Source organism: Parasteatoda tepidariorum, chromosome 2 (assembly GCF_982258835.1).
Source record: "Parasteatoda tepidariorum strain Cologne lab strain chromosome 2, Ptep-v5.0, whole genome shotgun sequence".
In the NCBI taxonomy this organism is placed as follows: domain Eukaryota; kingdom Metazoa; phylum Arthropoda; class Arachnida; order Araneae; family Theridiidae; genus Parasteatoda; species Parasteatoda tepidariorum.
Genome location: NC_141756.1, coordinates 102,568,723 through 102,596,051, shown reverse-complemented (window position 1 = coordinate 102,596,051; position 27,329 = coordinate 102,568,723). Strand labels below are relative to the sequence as shown.

The following is a 27,329-nucleotide window of genomic DNA, read 5'->3' as shown; positions in this document are numbered from 1 at the left end:
TCAAACTACTCATTCTTTTTTAAGTCAACTTAAACTTTATGCAAACTTATTTTAGGAAAAAAAAAAGAAGAGAAAAAAATGTATATTTTTCTTTTTGAAGTCTGCGATAAGTGTAAAGTTTTATGACTTTTTCTTCTAGAGTTATTTCTTAAGTTTATTTTAAACTTTTAAGGAAATGAAGCAATGATAAAGTAGATTGGTAAGCGACCCGAAAAATTGAAAATAATATGTGGTACTTTTACCATTATTTTTTTTTATTTCTTTATTTTATTGTTTTTTTATTTTTATTTAAAATTTATTCTGTCTGAGTATCGTCTATTTGCTTTTCTCTTTAATCCAACATAACTTTTATTTTACGTTAGAATTTGATGGTATATCAATGATGATAAACATCTCTTCATTAATCCTTTTTGCTTTGCAATTTTATGTATTTTTCTCTCTAAAAATGTAGATGCAGGATTAGAACAATTGTCAAAAATAAAAATATTTAATGATGAAAAAACCAAAATATATCATAAATCATTTAAGGAAAACGGCATTAAAAGCACCAAAAACCAATCAGACATCAAAACCTGTTTGATTGCCGAAAGAATTGAAAAAAGAATATTGGAACCCCCTCTAAAGATCATCATCAGGTAATCAAACTGTCCTTGCTGTTTTTAATCTAGCTTTTTCCAATATTGATTCGTTAGATTTTCATCGTTCAAACAGTAATTTGGTACTTTTTATGTGTATAGTTTTTTGATTTTATTTTTGACAAGGATTCTAAAAATATATATTAAATGTAGTGATTATAGAACACCATGAATACATTTCAAAGTACAAAAGTTCTTCGATTCTTTAAATGAGTGGTCGCCAAATGATAGTTCGACTGCTTGTTGTCGGCGAAAGAATTGTAAACACATGGTAATGGTTAAGCAAACCTTGATAAATCTCATTATCATCATTTAATTTTTCTTTCTCATCTTTGGTTGCTATGGTAAATATAAATAGCATTCAGTATGTTCATCTAAACATTTTCCCTCGTGAATAATTTTTCAATCAGTGAAATCTTTAGAAATCTCAGAAACATGCCAGTTATATTTTGGTGTGAAACATTTAACCCCTTGGTTGTGACACCCGAACTCGGGCAGTGCAAATTCGCCAATTTTGGATTGCCCGACCTAAGTTCGGACAAGAGAAAAATCGGTGCTTCAATTCCAGGAAGCCCAAATTTAGTTCCTCTAATGCATATTATGTAATTAACTATTTTCCCAATAGATGGCGATACTTGTTTTTAAATTTTCCCGCGAAAAGTTCGGCAGTTTCGCGCCATTTGTCGAAAATTCAAAAGAATCTGAGGGTCATGGAATTCATGATAGCTGATATAAAGAATAATATTTGCTGTATTAGATTATTATATTTATCTCTAAAATTTGGTCATTTGATTTATTTTGCTGTCATTTTAGCAAAATTTACTGTGATCCTTTAACATTATACAGTTATCTATTTCTGACATTTTCATGAGAATAATGAACAACATTAAAGTGAAATGTTTTTATTTAATTTTTGGCACGTTTTTCTCAAATGTATTCCACTCGCAAGGGGTTAAAAACCCACTCCAATCAAAAGGAAAACTGTCTCCTTCTAGGAAGAAAAGAAAATGGCGCATTGGTTTGCGAGTTTGAATGTATTCTGCTTGGTGATGTCATCAGTATCAAAAGACTGACATCCGCTGTAAGCTGTATGAAGTATGCATGAAACGTAAAATTGCCAACATCCAAAATTACGCTTTCTAACAGTCAGATTTATTTGTGAGGCGTTTCTGAATAAAATTGAGTTATTTCTTAGGTATTCAACATACGAATAGCAAGGCACTCGGCACTAAATAGGGCTGGGATTAAACTACTGCAGGGTGCGTAGCCAAATCTTTCAACATTAAATAAGCACCTTTTAAGTACTTTTAAAGCACTCAAAAATATTTTTAGCACTATATACGTAAACGAAAAGCAGAATAATTTTCGAAGACTTTACATGATCATGATAATATAACTAGTTTTTTTACAAGGAACTCTTTTCATGATTATATTAGCCATTATAAAAAGATAGAGAGGTTTTTCGGTTCGATTTCAGAGGGTCGAAAATGAAGCTTGAAATTGAGAATAGCTTGCCAAATGCAGCAGAGTTGCACATGAGAGCGCAATAATCTCACCGGACCCAGCTCATATGCGGACTCGCAAGTATCTCATCAAACCTTTAAAATGATTGGCGCTTTCATAAGCTATGGACCGACGGTATGCCGAAATAAACTGTGGTTGAATGAATTGTGAAAGCGTTGAATAATGTGAAAAGCACCCTTTTGCATATTACGTGGCGAAAATAGGCAGGGTAAAGAAAAAAATCTCATTAAAAAAGCACCTTTCAGGGCTTTTAAAAAACGAAAATCAAAAATAAGCACCTTTAAGCAGTTTTTAAAAACGCTTTTGGTCGTCTTGGTCACTGATCAGAAAAAAGAAAAAAAACAAACTAACGTAAAGGAGGACCATCACAAAGGCAAATTTTAGTCGTGGAACCCGTATTTATCTGATGACGAAAAAAAATTTGCGAGAAAAAAAATATTTCAATTTGAAGCTTTTTATTTTCTTTCTTCACTGCGCTCTTAATCTGAGAAGTTTTTAATTATGAAGCATTATATCTTTCAGAATATTTTTATTATATTTATTTGAATTTATGTACATTCGAATTTATATCTATTTAAATTTATATATATATTCGAATTTGCATAGATTCTCCTTTATGTAAAATTCAATTTTTATATATTTGAATTTATATCTATTTGATGAATTCCAAATGGCTAATTTTGTTTTTGTTGACAAAACTACATAAAACTTCAACTTTCAAGAATGCATTTCGTCATTCATAAAATACGCTCGATCAAGGAAATACAAACTAAAATTTAAATAAAGATAACAAAACCGAAACTTTCCACAGTTTTCTAAATATACATTTACGGTGGGCGAGACAGTAAATCTAATTTGCTGCTGGCGAACAATAATATATTTCAGGCTTAGGCACTCGGCGCCTAGGGAAAGTAAGAAACAATACACATATCGCATGCCTCCAAAATAACAACGCCAAGTAATTCTGTTTACGTGTTTTGTTAAATAAAATATTTTCTTGAAAAGTCTCGTGTTTCTAGAATATCGAGATTCATAACCTTGTTGTTCGAAAATGTTAAGTCCACTTACTCCTACGCCCAATTTTACCGAAAATTTAAAATTATTTATTCATTACCCATTTTATTCGAATCTTGTGTGAAAGATTTCAGAAATATCTTGGCAACTCTTAAACATTTGTTATTTCATTAACTATTTTTGATACATTGGGTAGCTACAGCATTTGTGTATTTAAAATAAACATTATTTAAATGCACAAGTTTTAAATTTAGTACGAGTTTTGAGTGCAAGAGCTTAGAAATATCTTTGTAACTCTTACACATTTGTTATTACATAAATTATTTTTGATGCATTGGTAGCTACAGCATTCGTGTGTTTAAAATGAACATAATTTAAACACACAAGTTTTAAATTTAGTACGAGTTTTGCGTGTAAACGTTTAGAAATAACTTAATAATTCTTACACATTTGTTAGTACCTTAATTATTTTTGATACATTTGTAGCTGTAGCATTTATGTATTTAGAATTAACATTATTTATTTTTTATAATTTAAAAATTTAATTATTTTATAAATTTTGCTTATAATCTGGTAATTGTTTAAAAATCATGTCCATAGTTTAACCATTATGAAACGCAGTGTGTAATAAAAATTAGCAACTGGTGAAAGTATATTTTCTAGAAAAAATAAAACAATTTATTTATTATCTTGAATTAAATATTTGGAAAATAAAAAATTATCTAGTTTTTTTAATGTCTCTTTATTTATGGGAATGTAAATTAATGAATATCAGTACTGTTTCTGTTGGCACAACATTGAACTGTTGGTACTAATTTATTAGCTATTAGACCGTTTTTTATAACTACTAAATACTAAAATATATTTCTACTTGTAATTATTACTGGTTCATTTCATCGACAATCACTTCATCGACAGGCCATTTCATCGACACCACTTCATCGACAGGCCATTTCATCGACTAGGTCATTTCGTCGACAGGCCGTTTCGTCGACAGGGTTGTTTCGTCGACAGGCCATTTCGTCGACAGGGTCATTTCGTCGACAAGTCATTTCGTCGACAGGGTCATTTCGTCGACAGGGTCATTTCGTCGACAAGTCATTTCGTTGACAGGGTCATTTCGTCGACAGGGTCATTTCGTCGACAGGGTCATTTCATCGACAGGGTCATTTCGTCTACAGGGTCATTTCGTCGACAAGTCATTTCGTCGACAGGGTCATTTCGTCGACAGGGTCATTTCATCGACAGGGTCATTTCGTCTACAGGGTCATTTCGTCGACAAGTCATTTCGTCGACAGGGTCATTTCATCGACAGGGTCATTTCGTCGACAAGTTATTTTGTCGACAGGGTCATTTCATCGACAGGGTCATTTCGTCGACAGGGTCATTTCGTCGACAGGGTCATTTCGTCGACAGGGTCATTTCGTCGACAAGTCAATTCATCGACAAGGTCATTTCATGGACAGGGTCATTTCGCTGACAAGTGATTTCGTCGACAGGGTCATTTCGTCGACAAGTGATTTCGTCGACAGGGTCTTTTCATTGACAGGGTCATTTCGTCGATAGGGTCATTTCGTCGACAAGTCATTTCGTCGACAAGTCATTTCTTCGACAAGTCATTTCGTCGACAAGTCATTTCTTCGACAGGGTCATTTCTTCGACAAGTTACTTCGTCGACAGGGTCATTTCGTTGATAGTGTCATGCGTAATTCTGAAACTATTTTAGAGATTTAATCTAAATATTTCTATTATTAATAAGAAAAATGCACTTCTTTAATCTTACACTAAAGTAAAATTCTTTATGGCTGTTTATTGTTCCAATTGCACTAAAAGAAGTTCGCTTTTTAAATTAATTAATAGGTAGTTGAGATTAATTAAACGGTTGATGCATCGAAATCTACATTTCTATATCTAAATCGTAATAGCTCGACACTTATTTTCAGGATAGGTAAAGATTGTCTTCAGAACATTACCAAGCATGATATCCGGACCGTGGTCACTAGTTAATATAGTGTGACGTTAACAATCAAATTGTTTTGAATATCAAATCAAATTAATAAAATATATTTTTAGAATTAAAAGTAATAAAAATATATTACAATGAAAATTTAGACACTATTTCAAGCAGGGGAAAGCTAAATTTATTGCTGTAAAAAGTTTGAACATTTTTACATAAATTTTAACAAAAACATAGACTTCAGTCGAATTCTCACAGAAATGAAAATAATCATAGACCTAATTATTATATTTGCATAAGTAGAAAAAAAAATTCGTCCCGCAGTGGACTGATCGTTAAGACACGGTTCCCAGCAGATCACCGAAGTCAAGCATCACTGGCTGCGGTCGGTGTGCGGGTGGGTGACCACTTGGATCAGTCTGCGTAGGGACCGAGGGTGTGCGATATCGGTCCTCGTTAAACTGTTCTACCGTAAAATGCTCGACTTCGCTTACAGGTCGTCGGGCTACTGAAGCGGGGGTGCCATCCCCTCTGCAGAGGATTAAAATCGTGATGGCATGTCTTCGGATCATCCTGAGGGATGTTTCCCAGACCGTCGCCAATAGCCCATTGTGCAGCTCTAGTGCGACGTAAATGAACAACAACAACAGAAAAAAATTTTTTAGGTTTTTTATGATGGAAAAGTAATTTCTTAATGTTCACTTTAATTGCAATTTTAAACTTTTTGTTCAGCATCGTTAACATTAGGACAGGAATATGCTTATTCGAACAATCGAACTGAGTCTTAGTTTCGTTACTACTATTAAAGATTTCGAAGAACAATAGGAACACGAACTTGATGTTTAGGTATTTACCGAGGCGGTTGCAGATTCCCACAATATTTAAAGTGCTACTCACCTTACCAAAAATGTTTAGAAGCACGGGTGTAATGTTGCAAGCGTGTTAGTGTTTGCTCTTCACAAAATGTGTTTTTTCTATTAATAGTGGATTTAATAATAGTATTAATTATTCAATTCTAATCTAATATTATCAAATTATACTATTTTTGAATTATACTATTATTATAATTAAATAAAAATAGTATAATTTAATAGGAATAATAATAGTAGTAAGTAAATGATGAATTAATTCATTTTTTATTTGTAGGATTTAAATTAGACAAATTTTGTTTAAAAGAAAATTAACAAAAAGTCAAGCCTGGAATTTAAACGTAAGAATAAATAACTCTTACTTTACGAAAAAAAAAATGCAATTAAAATTTGACCAATTTTTTAATAGTATAAATTTTTAACTGATTTTCTGCACAGGATGAAAACACAATTTTCAAACGCTTACTGACAACTATTAGCACGACTTATCGCCAATCAAAATTTTGATTATTTTCTGCCTGAACAAGCCAATCCCGCAGTGGACTGATCGTTAAGACACGGTTCCCAGCAGATCACCGAAGTCAAGTATCACTGACTGCGGTCAGTGTGCGGGTGGGTAACCACTTGGATCAGTCTGCGTAGGGACCGATGGTGTGCGGTATGGGTCCTCGTTAAACTGTGCTACCGTAAAGAGCTCTACTTCGCGCGTAGGTCGTCGGGCTACCGAAGCGGGGATGCCATCCCCTCCGCAGAGGATCAAAATTGTGATGGCATGTCTTCGAATCATCCTCCGGGATGTTTCCCAGACCGTCGCCTATAGCCCATTGTGCAGCTCTAGTGCGACGTAAATTAACAGCAACAACAACAACTGAACAAGCCAGGAGGCTCAAAACTAAAATGCAGAAAAAACGAAAATAAGAAATGCATAGATATTTAAAATATCAAATTTGTTCAGTAGACTACAAATGAGAAAAAATAATTATGAAAATTTTCACACATAGCGAAAACCACAAGGGCAAAATTTCACAAAATGTTCTATCAACATTCAAAATTCCACTTTTTTGGTTCTGGTAACAAAAATTCACATTTCTTTTTCAGAACACATATCAAACATGATATTTAAAAACATTTCCATTTCCGATTACACTTTCTAAAGGACTTATTGCTCGCCTTTAAAATATATACTCTCACCGCAAATTTTATTAATTTAAATAAATTTTTATTCTCTGGCAAGTCGAAAAGGAAAACATTTTAATATTTGAGTAAAAAAACAAGTTTGCTGAACTTATTTTAATAAAACATTAAATGAGAATAAAATCAGATGCATATGGATAACTCTCCTCAATTATAAACTCAAAAGTCAATTTATTTGTTATATCGTAATAAATTGCGTTTTTCCCCAAATGTTTTAGATCATAAAAACCAATTAGACAGGTTTCCTCCCCTCCTCTGATTTAGAACCATTTTTTATATCATTTCGATTGCATCGCATATCGAGAATGTGGAGTCATAGTAAGTCTTTTTTTTTTTTTTTTTTTACATTAACGAAGTTTATTTTATAAGGTAAAAGAACTTATAAATGTTTAGGGAACATATAGGATAAAATAAATATTAAACTATTAAACGCCAAAACGTTATAAATAATTAATTAAATAAGAAATAAAATAAACTGGAAATGCGAGAACAAGATTTTTGTTTCAAATAATATTTCATTTAAATTTTATAAGAATTGTCAGAAACTTCCCTCTTCAGCAGCATAGTTGACAAAGACATGAGGAAGAGGATTAGAACAAAAAATTTCATCAACATAATTTCCCAATATGTTTTCCAAGTTGGATTTTCATTTTATGTTTCCCCACATGCATTTTTTTCCTAGATTTTTATAATACTAGGAAGTTCAGCACCTTACTCACTTCGCACGCCAACCTTCGTAATAGCCACTCATACAACTTAGTTTGTTTTTTTACTATATCGATCTTTTTTTTAAAGAGAAAATAAGTCGACGAAACGACCCTGTCGAGGAAACGGCATGTCGACGAAATGACCTAGTCGATGAAATGGCCTGTCGATGAAGTGATTGTCGATTAAATGACTTGTCGACGAAATGACCCTGTCGACGAAATGACTTGTCGACGAAATGACCCTGTCGACGAAATGACCCTGTCGACGAAATGACTCTGTCGACGAAATGACCCTGTCGACGAAATGACCCTGTCGACGAAATGACCCTGTCGACTAAATGACTTGTCGACGAAATGACCCTGTCGACGAAATGACTTGTCGACGAAATGACCCTGTCAACTAAATGACCTGTCGACGAAATGACCCTGTCGACGAAATAACCCTGACGAGAAAAAGGCCCTGTCAATGAAAAGACCCTGTCAATGAAATCACTTGTCGACGAAATCAATTGGCGAAGAAATGACCCTGTCGACGAAATCACTTGTCGACGAAATGACCCTGTCGACGAAATGACCCTGTCGACGAAATGACCCTGTCGACGAAATGACCCTGTCGACGAAATGACTTGTCGATGAAATGACCCTGTCGACGAAATGACCCTGTCGACGAAATGACCCTGTCGACGAAATGACTTGTCGACGAAATGACCCTGTCGACGAAATGACTTGTCGACGAAATGACTTGTCGACGAAATGACCCTGTCGACGAAATGACTTGTCGACGAAATGACCCTGTCGACGAAATGACCCTGTCGACGAAATGACTTGTCGACGAAATGACCCTGTCGACGAAATGGCCTGTCGATGAAACAACCCTGTCGAGGAAACGGCCTGTCGACGAAATGACCTAGTCGATGAAACGGCCTGTCGAGGAAGTGGTGTCGATGAAATGGCCTGTCGAGGAAGTGATTGTCGATGAAATGAATGCGACCCGCAAAAAAGGGGGATGGGAAATAATAAGTAAAAAATAACAAACAACATTTTATTTAAAAAAAAAAAATGAAATGTTAATTAAAAAACCGGAAAAAAAAAGATATAATCTTTTCTTCAGCCCACGCGATTATATCCATTTGAACATTTCTGTTTTGCGGATATAATCGTGTGGGCTGAAGAAGAGATTATATCTTTTTTTTTCCGGTTTTTTAATTAACATTTCATTTTTTTTTTTTAATAAAATGTTGTTTGTTATTTTTTACTTATTATTTCCCACCCCCCTTTTTTTCGTATGTCTATAATTTTTCTTTGTTTTATTCTTCATTTTGAACTTATATATATATATATATATATATATATATATATATATATATATATATATATATATATATATATATATATATATATATATATATATATATATATATATATATATATATATATTTATATATATATATATATTTATATATATATATATTTATATATATATATATATATATATATATATATATATATATATTTATATATATATATATTTATATATATATATATTTATATATATATATATATATATATATATATATATATATATATATATATATATATATATATATATATATATATATATATATATATATATATATATATATATATGTTAGTATGAAGTGGTAAATAAATACATGTACTTGATAACTAAATATTTAATATAGCAAAAGTAAATTAGTTAGGACAAAAACAGCAAATATGGAATATAGCGAACAGAGAAGAACGTCTCTTCTCTTCAAACATCGTACATTACATCTCGTTACCTATACATCGTAATAATCTCGTTACCAGATCGTTATTGTCTTTTTGTTTATTACAATATAGTCTGGTGATCAGTTATATATATATATATATATTGGAAGGTTGTATAATTTTATTTATTTTAATTTAGTTGTTTACCTGCAGGTAGATTTAGTCAGTTTTCAAAACATCACATGAGTCGTTCGGTGTAAAAGCAAAGTAACTCCTAAATATGGATTTGTAAATAAAATTTCAAATATTTATCTACTTATTTACGTTTTAAATTTCTCTGTTCTAATGATGTGTGTGTTTGTGAAAGGATTTTAAAGCAATTATCTGAGTTACTTGATATTTAATAATGAAAGAATGAATCACCATGATATAATTAAGTACAAAAAAAATCAAATAAAGTATATATATATTTTTTTATTTCTAATGGCAGAAATTGACAAACTTTTAAAAAGAAGGATTAAACAAATAAATAAATAAACGAATTATTTTAAAAAACATGAAGTTACACCATTATTACAATAAATGACAAATACGTGAGAGCCTGCACTTCCCACAATACATATATAATCCCATCGAATATATACACAGAACGCAAATGAATACGAGTAATCGGTTATTAGTCATCAGGATATCAATGATTGACGTTTTGAAATTAATTACAGATTTATAGTAATTACAATTACTTTTAATATTTATCCATTATAACATTTAATTATAGTTAAGAGAGTGCCACAGTTGGAAAAAAAAAGTGACTGACTACGAGCAATCGGTTACTTGTACAGTACAGAACCCGTTTTCCGGAAATCAGAAAACCGGAAAACCAAAAAACCGGGACGAAATTCAATAAATTTTCCGCCATTTCAAAAAAAAAAAAAAAAATTTCCCTCATAAGATTTTAGGATTTTTCTTTCTTTTTTGAAAGATGTTTACCTTACTATCATTTTGGAAATAATCATTAGTGTATTACTTCATCGTTTTTTCTTCTTTTTAAGTTTATTTCCAAAATTTATTTTTTTTTAGTTAGGTTTAACAATTAAAAAAACGGCTTTTTGTAGTGATTCAGAAAACCGGAAAAATCAGTTATCCGGAATAGCGATGGTCCCGATCGTTCCGGATAATCGGTTCCCTACTGTAATAAAAATTGCAACGGGAATCAAGATAAGAGGCAATCATAATCACTCTCCAATGTTAATGGTTAATATTTTTGTAAACAAAGATGATAATTATAACTGTAGATGTAATTATTAATCTAATTGGCTTATAATCTCATTTGGAATTTTAATGGTTAATTAAAATAACTTTTAATCAAGTCATTTTTAGTTTTAATCACTGCCAAATAATATATGTAAAAACGTGTATTACCATAAATGAAAATAATGTGGTTAATTACGAGCAACCATTTAATTATTATCAATAGTACGTGTTATCATAATTATCTCTTAATGTTAATCATTATTACTTGAAATCTTAGTTAATGATTACTAACAATTATGATTGCAATTATATTTATAAATGCATAAATAATTATAATGGTGATTATTTATAGTAACTATAGGAATTTTAATCGTTAGTTATAAACATTTGTAATTTCATTTTAAAGCAATAAACTGCATTTTGCCAAACTCTAGATCAGGGGTTTCCAACTTACTCGAGGCCGGGGGCCACAATTAAAAACACAAATCAAATAGCTGGCCGCAACTTCATCAAAATTTTGTGTAGGACTCTTTTATACTTTAAGGAACATTAAATATTACTGTCAGATATTTACCAAGTTGTACAAAACAAACGTGTTAAATTACAAATTAAAACACGAAGTAGATTTATAAAAATATTTAATTGTTATTAATAATATTTTTAAAAATATTAAATAAATAATAAAAATTCGGGCTACAATAACTTTAATGTGCATCTATATATTAAACAATTAATGTGCAACTGTTGAGATATAAAGCTTTAAAAAGGTTAGAATTAAACCTTACATAGTAGCACACAAAATATCCAAAGAGAAAATTGAGGTTTGTCTGCTGCAACCACCAGAGAATAGATATTTACATTTTAAATTTAAAATTTACAAATGTGAGTGTAAATATTTTCGTCCAAAATGAGTGGTTTTAAAAAGTTAAATCGGGGAATTTCTTCGAGAAAATGTTTGACAAGCACATGCTAAATTTTGTTCACAAAATACAAAAAAATGAAATAAGACAGAGCAACATACACGATTATTATTGTATTTGAATAAATATTTTCTTGGATGCAAAACCTGAGAAATAAATTTCTTTGCACCGTTGGTATGTTAAATTTTACAGAAAAGAAGAAATTAGGTTTTTATAAACGAGAAAAGTATTTTAAACCCATATAGATTTTTTTACGAAAATTGTCCGCAAAAAAATGACAACTAATATTAATTTTAGTTCGTGGGCCACTAAAAAAGGCTTCGCGGGTCAGATGCAGCCACCGGGCCGCCAGTTGGAAACCCCTGCTCTAGATTGTACTCTGGCCGGAAAAAAAAAAAAATTGGTACTTAATATACAAGGATGGTATTTTTCTGCCTTCTTAGCGGATTTTCACCTTTGTCTCTCGAATTTCAATCTTTTTTTTAATCCAAAATTCTGATTTTCCTCTAAAAGTTTCACTTTTTTTTATAAAAATTTTGCTTTTTCTGAACATTTAGCCGTTGAAATAACAATCATATTAATTTCCGATTTTCAGAGATAAACAGAAAATTCAATCCACTTTAGCACATTAAATTAGCAATTTTAGTATGTTAAAGGAGTTAATAAATGTTCTACAACTTCACAATCATTGATGTGTTTCACAGAGCTTTAGCTAGATCAGGTTATAGTATGAACAAAATTGATTCCAAATCATTCCAAATTGACTCCAAAATTTTCCTTTCTAAATAATTCAAAAAATCATGTTCCTGATATTTTTGCCATAAATCACATAATAGTATTTATTAAAAGAAATGTAATGTTTAATGTATGTTTTCAATAGTTTGAAGTGCTAAACTAGGCAGGATTCTTTATGCGAACTGAAGAAAAATATAATTTCTAGCTTTATTTTTTCAATGGGTTATTTTACTGTGTTAAATGTCATTGTAGTTATTCATAAACTGCTGTTTGTAGAAAATGCAACACCATGAAAGAATCATCAGAATCAAATGAAATTTAATGCAGAAACGACTTGTACTGATACAAATAAATGATGAAATTTTCAAAACAAAAGAAACAAATTAAGAGTCCGAAATCAGTATTTGGTGCAGCCACCACGCGCTGCAATAAGTGCTGCTATACGACGTGGCATGGAGTCAAACAGATGTTGAATATCTGCTTGAGGAAGAGAATTCCATATCGCTTGTATGCGCAACCGAAGTTCGTCTTTGGAAACTGCAGGACGCGGATCACGAGTGAGACGCCGACCAACCATATCCCACACGTGCTCAATAGGCGACATATCCGGCGAATAAGCAGGCCAAGGAAGAAGTTGCATGCGTTGTGCTGAACAGAAGTCTCTAACAGTCCGCGCAACATGTGGGCGTGCATTATCCTGCTGAAAGATAGCACCAGGGATGCCTTGAAGGAAAGGAACGACTTCGGGCTGTAGCACTTCACGGACGTATCTGTTGCTATTGAGATTACCCTCAATTCGTATCAAATTGGATCGTCCATGATACGAAATCGCACCCCAGACCATAACTCCGGGTGTTCGACCACTATGTCGTTCAATAATACACTCAGGAAGGCAGCGTTGACCGGCATAACGTCTAACACGAACACGGCCATCATGGGTCCACAAATTGAAGCGTGATTCATCTGAAAAGACAACTTGGTGCCAATCAGCTCGCCAGTCTCTGTGCTCAAGAGCCACTGCCGACGCAGCCGTCGATGATCCGCCGTGAGGGGAATCCTGTATAATGGCACCCTTGCACGCAATCCACGGCGCAGCAGACGACGACGAATTGACGAAGCCGACAATTGTACACCTGTAGCAGTAGACCAATGTGCTGCCAGCTGCCTGGAGGAAGCTGTGCGATCATTCACCGCCATGCGGAGCAGGTGTCGATCATCGCGCTCTGACGTCACCTTCTGTCGTCCAGTGCCTGTTTTTCGAGTTGTTCGGTGCTCGTCGGTCCACTGCTTCCAAACTCGCATCACTGTGGAACTGTTCCGCTGCATACGAGCTGCTATTGCGCGATAGGAAAATCCTCCTTCTCGAAGGCCGATTATCCTCCCTCGTTCAAACTCCGTAAGTTGCTTGAATTTCTTATTCTTCCGTCGTGGAGGCATACTCAGGTCTCACTAAACGTTTGCCACTAACAAATAATCATAGACTATTTTCAACGTCCCGCTACAGCACTTTATTTATACGCTTTCAGCATCAATTCAGAGGGCGCTGCGCGCGCCACGCACGCGCGATGGCTCTGAAACTTTATTAATTTGCATAATATCCTATAATTGACATTTGCTGCGAATTTCATTTGATTCTGATGATTCCTTCATGGTGTTGCATTTTCTACAAACAGCAGTTTATATTAATAAATTATTATGCAATTAACTTTACATCAACTCATAGTTATTTATTATCTTAAATTGTCTAAAACTTATTATTAAACGATTGCACGTGCGTATGATTTACTCTCGTAGAAATTCAGCTTTTTTCCCTTTTGGCCAATCTTATCTCTGAATATAGAATCAGGGGGGAAATATCATGAATAGTTTTATTCCTTTTGGCAAAAGACGTGCTCAAAGTATTTAAAAGAGTGAGTGATTAACCTCTCACTTTAATGAATAAGGGTTTTAACTAATTCACATAGTAATTACAGACTGATAAATAATATATTACAAATATCAGTGATTAAAAATAATGGTAGAGTATCATAAGAGTATCATAAACGCATCATTAATGGATAAAAATCATAGATATTTTCCATAAAATTTGAACAGTGGAGCAAAGAAATAAAAAAAAAAATTGCACGTCATAAAATATTTATTATGTGCCAGAAAACCAATAAAGATTTCATAAGTCATAAAAGCATGTTTTATTCGCTTTAGATCACAAAGCACATTTTATTTCTTTAGAAGTGTGAGAATTTCATTTTTTTTATAATCGAAACCGCTATTTTATATGTCTAGCATCATCCCAAGTGTAAAATTAGAGAAAAAAATTTCACATTTTTCTGCTTTAACTTTTCCTTATAGGTTTTAATTGTAATCCCAGAGAATTAATTCAAACGTTTCCAGCCTAATGCTTGGGGCAAGTGAAAAAGTAAAACAGCTTTCCTTAGATCTCAGTAAAATGGTAACACTTCCTCATCAAACGTTTAAAGCGCTGCGCTGCGGTAAAAAGCTCAACTGCTAGTCAGATTTTGAATTTATTCTTTTTTTAAAACTATTTTTAGTTTTATTTATGATCTTTGCTGTAATCATTATTTGTTTACTTTTAATTCTGTATAATGCTTGTGTAAGGACACAAGAGGATGGAAGGAAACACCATCAGGAAGAGCTTAGTATTTTAATAATATCGTATCCATTTTACAATAATGAGTAACAACATTGACTGAAAAAAGAAAGTTACTTAAAGTTTTACCCTAACTGATTGGGGTAAACCCGTAATCAGGGAAGGTTCGGGTGTGTCTCTTCTTGCCTCATGTCACTTGGTAAGAGTCAGAACGAAGACTATTGTTTTTGTTTGTGCGGATAGAGAGGTAGAGAGGTAATAACTTCATTGCAAAAGCATTTCGTTTTAAAAAAACAAGCACATTTTTAATAAATATATTCGTAATAATTCTTTCAAACAATTTTTGTTTTGTGAAATCTTTGCAAGATAACTGCAGTTCGGTACAGTACATAAAAATGCATTTGTAACTAAAATATAAAACTGTTGCAAATATATTCTCAAATACAAAACTGATACATTTGTAAATACCGAAATGTAGTTATCGTGCAAAAAATTGTGTAAAATTGGCGAAGTAACAATTGTTTGAAAGAATTCGTTCAAATATATTGCTAAAAATGTGCTTGTTTTTTTAAAAAAAAAATGTTTTTGCAAAGAATTTATTAAATTAATTCAAAAGTACTGCAAAATACGCGCGTTCACTAAGCAAATACACAAAAAGTGAATCAATAAATAAAAAAAAGAGAGAAAAGAAATAGGTAAAAAATAGGACTACATGAACTGTAAAAATGCTTTAGTTTATCTCAGCACCAAGGATTTTGGTAACTACTTTACGCTAAATTTTCAATGTGTGATTTTCGATAAATAACTTCTTCTCTCTTCAGTTGTAGAATTTATCGTTTAACAAAATTAAATAAAAAAATATATTAACTAGAGTGGATTAAGATATGACAGGCACGAAACAATAAAAACTTTCTTCAAAACTAGAACATCAACATTTTTCATAAAAAGTAATAGGGAACTCAATCATTAATGCAAAAAAGAGAAAGACCCAATGCAACATACACAGCATCACAGTATGATTACATCTTAATTGCTTCTTAATGTTAAAGCAGTCTTTTATCGTTTTTTTTTATCGTATTAATTGAATTCATGAAATGAAACAATTTATCGACCAGTTATTTGTTTTATTTTAATTATTTACAATGCTTTGATTTCTTTTCTAGATCGTCGAACAGTGGAAGAAAATGAACCGAAATAAATAACATTTTCTTTTCTTTTCACTGTAAGTAAAGCACGATTCCGTTTTAATGTTTTCGCTTAAGTTTTTGTATTCTTCTTCAATTTAATTGCAATAATACTTGTTGTTTTCAAATTTATTTTTGTATCGAATATAATACCTATCGCATAGTTATGCAACATATTTAATAATTTTCCAACACAAAAGGGAAAGAAACATTTCTAAAACATTTCAGCTTAAAAGTTATGGACATTTCTAATATAGCAGATAATAATTCCTCTCCGGTTGCGCAAAGAAAATAATAATAAAAATAGTAATTTTAAAAAAATCTTAAAGCTAGTAATGAAAATTCAGAATTTAAAAATTGAAATATTTTAACCAACTGAAAGTCTAAGGCTAAGGGAAAAAAACTTAATGTAAAAAATTGAGAGGTGGAATTTATTTTTACTGACCTTTAAAAAATGTTTTGATTTTAAAGCTTTCTGGTGATTTTAAGAACCGCTTTGAACCTTAAGGATGCTAAAAAAGTTGTGTAATATGTTTCATAAGTTTCGTAACACATAGTAATTTAACATAAGTGCAGTATCGAGCATATTTATTAAAAACAATTTTAATAATTTCAAGAAACGACAAGAACCATAAGCCCCTTTTTAGTTACGTCATAAGTTTTGTAACGAGTCTCATAAGTTATTCTTTATATTGTTCTTTGATAACACAACTTAGTTATTTAACACACGTTTTCTTTTTATTGTGGCATTAATGACATTACTTACGCCAAGTTTGTTTTTGTTGGCCTCATATTCAGCCATTTATAAAAAGGCAACTTTTATTTCCAAGTAACTAACGAAACCTATCTCTTAACTTATCATCCGAAAAATCTATCAGCAATTGAGACCTTCGCCAAAATTAGTGCTTTTGATGTCAAACATTCGCATCGTGCCTACACATCTCCTGCTTCCGTCCTTTATTACGTCCTCCCCTTCTTTTTCGAATCCCGAAATTCAATCATCACACGGCACCAACTTATTCCCCAATTTTATCCCCACAACCCTTTCGTTTTTTCCCCATCCATAAAAAGCTCAGAATAGCCCGTGACCTAAAGCCATCGATTCCGTCTATCTGCTGGTCAGAACAAAACTTGTCCTTCTTGCCTCTATCTTACTCTGTTTGTAAGGAATGTGACGTCAGAATGAATAGGAGTGGTTCTCAAATCGATTCGCATTTGCGGAAGGTTAATTTTCATCGATATTTTGAAAGAGCTATTAAATCACAGCGAAGATCACCTTTTCATTTTGTTTTTGTTCCTTCTTAAGATTTGTTACTCCTAAATCATTTCGGGATCAGTGGTATAGCTAGAGCAGGGGGCAAGAGGGGACATTAGTCCCCAAGCGTTGCTTCAGAGGGGCACCAAATTCAGGAAAAATGAAGCTCGTTAATAAAATGTTTTTTTCCTTTTAAAATACCCACAGTTTCATTTGCTAATTATGGGTCCCAAATTTTTATCCGATTTACCTAAAGATTGAATATAGGGTATCTATTATTATTGTAGTTTGCTTTGAACGCAGGTCTACGTTCTTTCTTTTCCTTTTTTTTTTTTTATTTTCTTTTTTTTTGACAAATTGGTGACATATTGAATGAAAAATGTCTAGAAATGCTATTCATTTAATTAGTCAAAAACAATTAAACGTGCTCAAAAACATCGTAATGTAATCGAAACTATTTTAATATCATATACTGTTAAATTTTAATAAGAAATCGAATGAAAATTTTTGAAGGTTATCGAGTTGTGTTGTTTTAAAAATCGTTATTTAAAATTTTAAAAACTCAATCAATGTTCGAGGGCTGTTCTTTAAGTTAGGGCCGTTTAGTCCTGTGATCTAATAGGTGACGCTTGCCAGCGTAGTGTCCTAGCATTTCTTGAGAACAACTTTGCCCAGTTACAGCTGTGTAGGTAGTTTGTACACTCAGTTATGTGTCGTTAAAATGTTCAAGTTTAACAGACTGAAGCCGCGTATGAAGTACTGTCAGTAATGCGTTTTTAGTCGGCAAAAAAAACCTGTCTCCTGCATACATTACCAGCAGATTTGCGAAGTTTACGAAGCTTCCTATTGACATGCTGACTTCAAATTTTGCAGCTCCAAGACAATGACTCTCTCCCGAACTGTTCAGTCTCGAGAATTATTGAACTCTTTTGGCTGGGAAGTTTTGGACTACCCCTCAATACAGCCCAGACCTTGCGCTAAGTGATTTTCATCTTTGCTGATGGTTCATTTTGGCGGCAACGATGACGAAGACGGGAAAACGGTCGTGACCTCTTGGTTATCGGAGCTGACGGCAAGTTACTATGAAGAGGGTAATCTAAATGTAGTTGTAAGGTATGATAAGTGTTTAAGCAAACATGACAACTATTTTTTTTTTAAAAAAGGAAAGAAAAGAGAGAAACGCATGTAGAATCAAAAAATCAATTTGCTTCATCGAAATTTTCTTTCGTTTGGTTTTTATTTTCAAACTGCCATTGCTTTAAAATTAGCCCTTGTAATACACTGGTGTTCAAAACTGAGAGAATTTTGAAACTTCTGTCGATTACCTCCAAACTTACTGGACGGATTCTAATATAATTTGGTTTGATCATAGGTTTATATAATTATATAACCATTACATAACAATTCAACATAACCATTATATAACCTGGTTTATATAACCATTCAACAGCTATATTTCACACGCATAACACTCATCAGAGTCGGATGGTATCAAAGAGGAGTGGTTACAGAATTGAATTTTTAAAAAAAAAGTGGTTTAAGAGATGGTATGGCTCTCTCGTATAGATATACAGGCATCGTGATTTCATACTGGAAATGCGGCAACGCTGTTTTCAGACACTGGCTGACTCTTGGAAGGGAGTTGTTGTTGACGTATGCCTGTTTAGGCAGAGGAGGTGCGATTGTTCTTGTTTTTCAGTGGCGCCATCTATGGCAAAGAATTCGACTTTTGCCACACCATACGTCGCACCCGTTTATAGGGCGGACCCATTCATACATCCACAGATCGTAATTTTGACCTGAATCAGAAAACGATCGATCTTCAATCCAGTACCCCCAGAGGTTTGATTTGTTATGGGAACATGGAGGACTTTTGTGACTCGACAGATTTAACGTGCATCAGTCACTTTACAGCACGGGGAATCTTCGGCCGGCGGGGTTTGAACCCTCGAACTCTCGGACATGGGCCCAGCGCCCTATCGACCAGGGTATCCCGGCCTTTGGAAGGGAGTTACGAGTTGCAATTGAACTAAAATGAATTTTCTACAAATCTAGATTTGACACTGGCCTGCTACAATTCGCCATCTCATTCCAATTGTTTGAAAATCAATTTTAAAAAAATCGGTTAAAATTGCTTACAAAAAGAGAATAAAAGAAATCTGGTTAGATGTAAAAGGTAACGAAATGCAGATTTTGCCATACGCGCTTACAAAGTCTATTCGTCTTCAAGTTCCTCCTCCATACTCGTATACGCTTACATATTCGACGCACAATATTTACATCTTTGCTTTGAAGCAGTAGTTTAACACTTCTCACAGTTGTTTTCAGTAAATTCAACAGAATATGCAATTTTTTTAAAATTTTGAACACCAGTATATCTTACAATCCTATATTAAAGAACAATGTGCTTCAGTTTGCACGTAATCTATAACTTAAAATGGTCCCGAAGTCAGAGATCACATTGCAAGATCACATAAGGACGATGAAGGCCTTAGCTACGGATTTGTTTGTAATCACGTTAGCTCAACTGTGACATTCACAAATAAAATAATATATAAAATGATAACAAGTTAAAATATAATAAGTTAGATAGTTGTATCTGAGACGTGGTGGCTCAAGGGAAGGAGCACTCTCCTCTCAATGAGTTGACCCGGGTTCAAATCCCAGCGATGGCTGGTCGATATCCGCACCTGGCTCGTATCGACGACACTGCTGGCGGTAAACACTCTCAGTGGTTGACGAGTCATGGGTTAGAGTCCTCTTGATGTCAGGCTAACCGTGAAAGGTTTTTGTGGTTTCCCGCTCCATGTAACTCAAATGCGGGTTAGTTCTCTCAAAAAGTCATTCCTGAATGCAAATTTCTCCTAATACTTGATTCAGGAGTTCTCTTGTCTTCTGGATTGGGTTCAGAATTACAAGGTTACGAAATTTAACATTGGTAGCCGTAAACTCAAAATTGGATCAGCTATTCAACAACGGTTATAAGAAACTAGTAGTCTGGAATAGCCTAGTCGGTAGGGTGCTGGGCCCATGACCGAGAGTTCGTGGGTTCGAACCCCGCCGGCCGAAGACTGATGCACGTGTAGTTGGTGACCGATGCACGTTAAAATTCTGTCGAATCGAAAAGTCCTCCATGTTCCCGTAACAAATCAATTCCTCTGGGGGTACTGGATTGGAGATCAATCGTTATCTGATTCAGGTCAAAATTACGATCTGTGGATGAATGAATGGATGTATGAATGGGTCCGCCTTATAAACAGGTGTGACGTATGATGTGGCAGAAGTCGAATTCTTGACCATAGATGGCGCCACTGAAAAAACAAGAATCGCACACTCTGCTTTAAATTTGCTCGGTTTCACCAAGCAGGCATGCCCGTGTGGCAAGTGGCATTAGAACCAACCATCCAGAAATTAGTTGCATCTGAGCCACGTTGGATCTGGGGATGGAGCGTTCGTCTTCCAATGAGGCGATCCACGTTTGAAATCCAGCGGTGGCTGGTTGATACGAATTCTCTCTTGGTCTTCAAACTTGAATCCTTCGAGTATGTTTGGTATGTTCTTGTCAGCGCAATTACGGCTTGCAGCCATCTCCCAGAACTTATAACTGCGTTAATTAAGGAGTAGTATTAAGGCCTTAGATTTATGGCTTCAAAACATTTGCGAACGCCGTGAACAGCAAGAGAGTTCGTTGTCAGACCTGTATAGAGGGATTCATACCACATATTTTCCCCTCCATAAGTTCCATTTTGCTACATCTGTCTTAGACTATTTTGCTGTGATGCCAATTACTTCAAGATCAACTGCCACAATGTCATTGTTATTTTTGGCATAACCAGATTTATTTTCCTATGAAATTTCACTTGATTTGGTTCATTCCTTCTTAAGTCATAAACAAAAATGTATTTGATCCATAACTGTTGGGGAAAAAATCTAATTTCATGAGAAGAGATCTCAAGATCTTAAAAATAAAAAATAAGAAAAATTGTGAAGTAAAAACACGAGACAGAGGATTTTGGAGTTAAATTGTTAGGAAGGTTAGGGTCCAACACGAACTGTAGTACCAGGGAAAAATAAGTAAATAAGTAAGTAGTAGTCCATGGCAATGACTGATTGAAAAAAAAACAGTATCTTAATAATAATAAAGTGCAATAATTTATAATCCTGACATTGACATTGGAAACATTTGTTAAGATTTCAGGTTATACTCTTTATTTTGTGGATCAAAAATTTGAATTCTTCGAAAAACAATGTTCTTATTCAGAAATAATTTGCATTTGTATCCCATACATCGTTTCTTAATTAACGGGAAGCACTATGTAGATAGCATATTTAGCATAGACTCTTCAAACTATAAAGATTGTACATTCGTACGTACAAATTATTTCATATTATAAAAATAAATACATCAAAAGTTTTTTTTTTTTTTTTTGGTCATCGTATAACAAGTCTTAGGTAACTTAATTTTATATCTTGTTTAAGATTATTGAATAATTACAATCAGCCTGTACGTGATTATTTTGTACAGATGCAATAATATAAATTATTATTCATAATTAATATTAATTCAAATTTAAATTTTATACAATTTTATCATTTGAAGATCAATGAGGACGAACGGTTTATGTCCTTGAAAGCTGATCCTGAGGGAAGAAAACGAATTTAAAAGAGGATAGGAACCGCTTTCTTCTAACACGGCTCATCTTCACTGCGTAATAACTCTCGGGGAGAACCAATTTTTCTCATTATTGATTTGACAAAACTTAGTAATTATCTTAATGTAACAGATGGGGATTCAATAGTCATTTCTGTGAAAAGTTGACTTAAGCCATTCTTCCTCTTTGATCTTCCTTTTCAAAAACTAAAGTTAATAAAGAATTTTCCTAAAATATTCTATCACATATTGCCATATTTTTACTTAAATAACCACATTTCTAAGCAGTTGTTAGTACTACTTCTTAAAATTAAGACACACAACTCTCACACGCAAGTAAACACCCACAGACTATTTATAAATTCAGAAGCACAATTTTCGTCGTGCGGAAGATTTTCTGTTTGAGACAAAAGAGAATAAACAAGAAACAGCTAGCGCAAGTCTAGGATGTGATTGAATTTCATAGCAATTACTCAAAAAACATGAAGAATTCTTCATTTTCTGGCGGTGAACAGCTAAAGTATAATTACAGAGTCGCGGAAATGAAAAACTGCCTGTTCCCCAAGTAATGATGACAACTGGTAGTTGATTAAAAATTCTTTCAGATAGATAAACATTAAAGTTGTCTCAGCAAGACACTGCTGAAGAATTTTCCCTTCCTCAGAAAGAACATTCCTCTTAAATAAAAGTCTCTTTATTTTCACTTTGAGGACACTAATTTGACGCTTATTACGTTTGTGTAGTTATCAAGTTCGTTGACATGCGTACAAATTTTATTTTGGAAGATTACACACTAATATATTAATAATGAAATTAATCGCAAGTGTAATAGATTGCAAGTACCGTTATATACTGTATGATAATAAATTAATATTCTATCTAAAAGATTGAGCTAATTTGTTCATATCAAAATTATCGTCTGATTTAGATTTAAGTTCGTATCAAACTGATCGTATGATCAGGATTTTAGTATTGTCTGTTTCAAAATTATTTGAGTTTGTACCAAAAAGATTGAGCTAATTTGTTTACATCGAAATTATCGTCTGATTTTAGTTTGTATCAAAATAATCGTTGAATTTCGATTCCATTTTGTATTAAAATGTCTCATTTGTATTTTAGTTTGTTTTAAAATGGCCGTTTGAACAAATGTTGATTTTAGTTTGTATTATTGTTATTTAGTTTGTATAATATTTAGCAACAAACGTTTTTAGACGTCGTATAATATAGTCCAAACAAAAGTCTTTTTATTTTTGCTTTCATGAGGACACTAATTTGACATTTATTACGTAATAAATGATTGAAAATTACTATCTGCGGATGAGTATAAATGGGTCCTTCCATTAAAACGGACTGTGACGTGTGTGTGGCTGAAATCGCATTCTTGGCCATAGATGGCGCCACTGAAAAACCAGAAACACACCCTCTGCCGTAAAAAGAATTTCGTTTCCGATGGCACACTTGTTGGTATTGGCAAGTGCCATTAGTAACAACATTATAATATATTGAAATAAATGGTTTAAATAAAAATATGCTATAAATAATATTTACGAATAATAAAATAGAAATATAACGAGTGAAAAACTTCATAACAGTGACATAAATTAACGCAATTCTATCTGAATAAAATATTCTTATTGAAATGAAACAAAGTATGATTCGGTCGTAATACAGTTTGGCAAGTAACTCGGAACGCTTTCAAAATTTAAGCAAGAACAATACGTGGCAAATTGCTAAAAATGCTGAATTTTTTGAAATTTTTTTTTTATAACCGTGGATCAGACGAATTCTGTGAAATATGGTCCCCATAGTTTAACCAGGAGAGCGATCCGAAGTTTTGACCCTTTATTTTTAATTTTAATTTTTTTAATTAAGAATTTTTTTTCACACAGTTATAAAAATCGTCGATGAAGAGATAATTTCGTGTAAAAAAATATCTTTTAGTAAATATTTAGGATTTTTTTATCATTTTATTTAAAAATTTAAACTATAAGGTAATACTCAAAAAAATTTAAACTGTAAGGTATACAATTTTTTACATAATTTTAAAGAATATTTTACGAGGCAAAATGCACATTTTGAGCAAAATCGGTCGAATAGTTTCTGAGATATCGAGTTTTAAAATATGCCGTTTATAAAACTATGCAAAAACGTGAAGATCCGATAATTAGATCAAACGTTGATCAGAATGGTCTGTTTATTTTTTTGCACACTGTACGCAGGCTACTTTTCCTGTCTTGACGTTTTAAAATAACGTTATTTAAAAGTAATCATGCTCTACTCAAATCAAGCAACGAGCGCAATCTCCGCTTTATTCCTGCATTTGTTATTTATCTAAATCAGCGGTATTTGTATTAATTACTTCAACAAACTAATGATATATTGTTCATCACAAACCATTTTCAATCAAAATCTTTTCAATCAAAATCTCTGACACTGCGAAAACACATAAATAAAGGTGTACCACAGGGCTCTAGCCTTGGACCGATTCTCTGGCTCCTAATCGCAAATGACATTTTGACACAGTCGTACAGTGAGGGAGAATCAACCATCGCATATGCTGACGATTTTATGGTCACGGTGGTGGGCACGGGGGTGGATCGCCTCGGGCCCACCATGTCGAATATACTAACCAAATACCAAAACTGGGCTAAAAAGCATGAATTAACATTTAGTACTACCAAGACACAGGCAATCGTATTCCCAAAGCAAAAGCAGATCACAAGAAAACCAACCGTAAAACTGGATAATCAGACCATTAGAGTACACTATACAATCGACTACCTCGGATTTCGCTTAAACAACCTATTGTCTTGGCTCCCTCATCTTGAGAAACTCTACACAAAAATTTCAAAACTACAATACAAGTTAAATAGACTATCGGGAGCCGATTGGGGCCTAGATCCAAAAATAAGAAAGCTGATTTACTTACAGTGTACTCAAAAAATCGTAATTTATGGAGCTGAGATCTGGTATAGTGAGAAGGTAAAAATTTTTAACAAGATTAGGAAAATAGAGAGACTACCTTTGCTAAACATAACCAAGGCTTATAGCACCACGTCCACCTCGGCCTTACAAATTCTTGCAGGAACTATACCCCTTGACCTGATCGTCAGAACAGAAGCCGACATCTCTAATATCTATTTACATGATAAACCTACTGATAGACAGATTGACCTACTATATAAACACCCCGCAGAACATTATCAAATCTCTTTTAATTTTAACCCACCAACAAACACGGGAATGGAGATCTACACTGATGGGTCAAGAATGACATATAATAACGAGACCAGAGTCGGCTGCGCCTTTGTAGTTTACCAAAATGGTAACCAGATTGACCAATGCCAATTCAGACTTTGTGAAAATTCCACTGTATTTAAAGCAGAACTGTGGGCAGTTCTTCAGGCAATAATGTTCATAAACACGAACGGGATCAGTAAACATGTCAACATATTCTCAGACTCACTTTCGGGCCTCCAAGCACTTGAGCGGCCGAAAGACGCGGACTATCTCGTAACTATGATAAAAATGCACCACAAAAACAACATTGGCTTGTCATGGATAAGGGCCCATGTGGGACACGAAGGAAATGAAAAAGCGGACATTTATGCCAAAAAGGCCTGCGAACTAGAAAAAATCGATACTTATAATTCCCCATCAAGAAGAACCATTCGGCAGCAAAAGAGAGACGAGATTTTGGACATATGGCAGAAGAGATGGGATGAAGAACATGAACAGGGTCGACACACTTATAATCTAATTAAAAACGTAAACCCAAGAACATTAAACAGTAATTTTTATCTCAACCAATTCTTAACAGATCACGGTACCCAGCACACCTATCAGGCCCGCTTTCACCATAAAGATCCTAACTGCCCCTCATGTAACACCACCGATAACTTGGACCACATACTAACCAGATGCCCCGAATACCAAACCATAAGAACAGGCTTCTTCCCTGCCGGGTTCAATTACGAACAATTGAGACAAAATTGGAGAAACAAACAGATTAAACAGGGAATCATTGAAATAATCAGGTCACACTTCGAGAGACATACGCCGGAAATCATCGACAGATAACACTTCTCACAGTCGTCAAATCATTATGCATAACAATCACTACACAGATTGAAATCTTGCTACAGCTCGCGGATATAATGCCAATTAGACCTTACCTTATTGGAAACCGTAGATTCGTCACACAACCCCCCCATATAAAAACCATTTTTTGTTTGTGTAATCGAACATCTTTACTTCTGTTCTTGATTACCACCGTGCCCATCATCTTCACATCTGTTTCAACATTCTCCTGTAAATATTATACTTGCTGATCATCTTTACTTCTGTTCATTGTTGCCTTTATATTTATCATCTTTCACTTGTAAAAACTACACTATGTTTGTTCAATGGATCATCTGCCTCCCCGGATGCCTCCCACAGGAGGCGGGACGGGGTTAAGCCAAACATATTGTTCATCACCTTAACAATGGCATAATGCTGATAAAATCATACAGCGAGTAAATATAATTTCTAACATTGGTAATTAACTTCAATCTCTAACAATAACTTGCCACTAATTCAATAACGACATAATGTTAATCACTTTAACAATGGCGTAGGAATGATCAAACGGAACAGCAGACAAATACAATTTCCTACACACTCCAACATTGTTAACTGCAGCAAACTATTACAGTAATCTGAGGAAAATTCCTCCAAATAAGATATATTGTTAACCACTTCAATAATCAATAGTATAATGTTAATCAATACAACAACGATATGATCACACAACAAGTAAATATTCAAATAATAGTATAATATTAGTCACAACAAAAAATTTTCAAATTCCAAAATCGTTATTAAATACTTCATTCAGAAATTCAAAAATGAAACTTTTAAGATGACATTTCAAATTGAGATCCACATAAATTATAATGAATTTCTTAGCTGCAGATTGTGTGACCAGTTGTCTATAAATTGCAAATAAACAAGCTCAGAGATATACGGATTCATTTTATATATTATTAGTACATAGCCTTTTGATTTACTTTGTATCAAGTCTCTCAAAATGGAACTTAATTAAAGAAT

At 33.4% G+C, this 27,329-nt stretch overlaps 1 protein-coding gene across 1 annotated transcript; it reads left to right on the top strand.

Moving 5' to 3' along the window:
* The first annotated feature begins 24,851 nt into the window (after nucleotides 1-24,851).
* LOC147815961 (uncharacterized) lies at nucleotides 24,852-26,318 on the top strand. The gene has a single exon (XM_087156672.1). It carries the CDS (start codon nucleotides 24,852-24,854, stop codon nucleotides 26,316-26,318), a length of 1,467 nt encoding a protein of 488 aa, XP_087012798.1.
* The last annotated feature ends 1,011 nt before the right edge of the window (nucleotides 26,319-27,329 follow it).

Bases quoted from the DNA above. Each gene is read 5' to 3' on its own strand.
- LOC147815961 (XM_087156672.1), top strand. From the start codon at position 24,852: ATGTCGAATATACTAACCAAATACCAAAACTGGGCTAAAAAGCATGAA.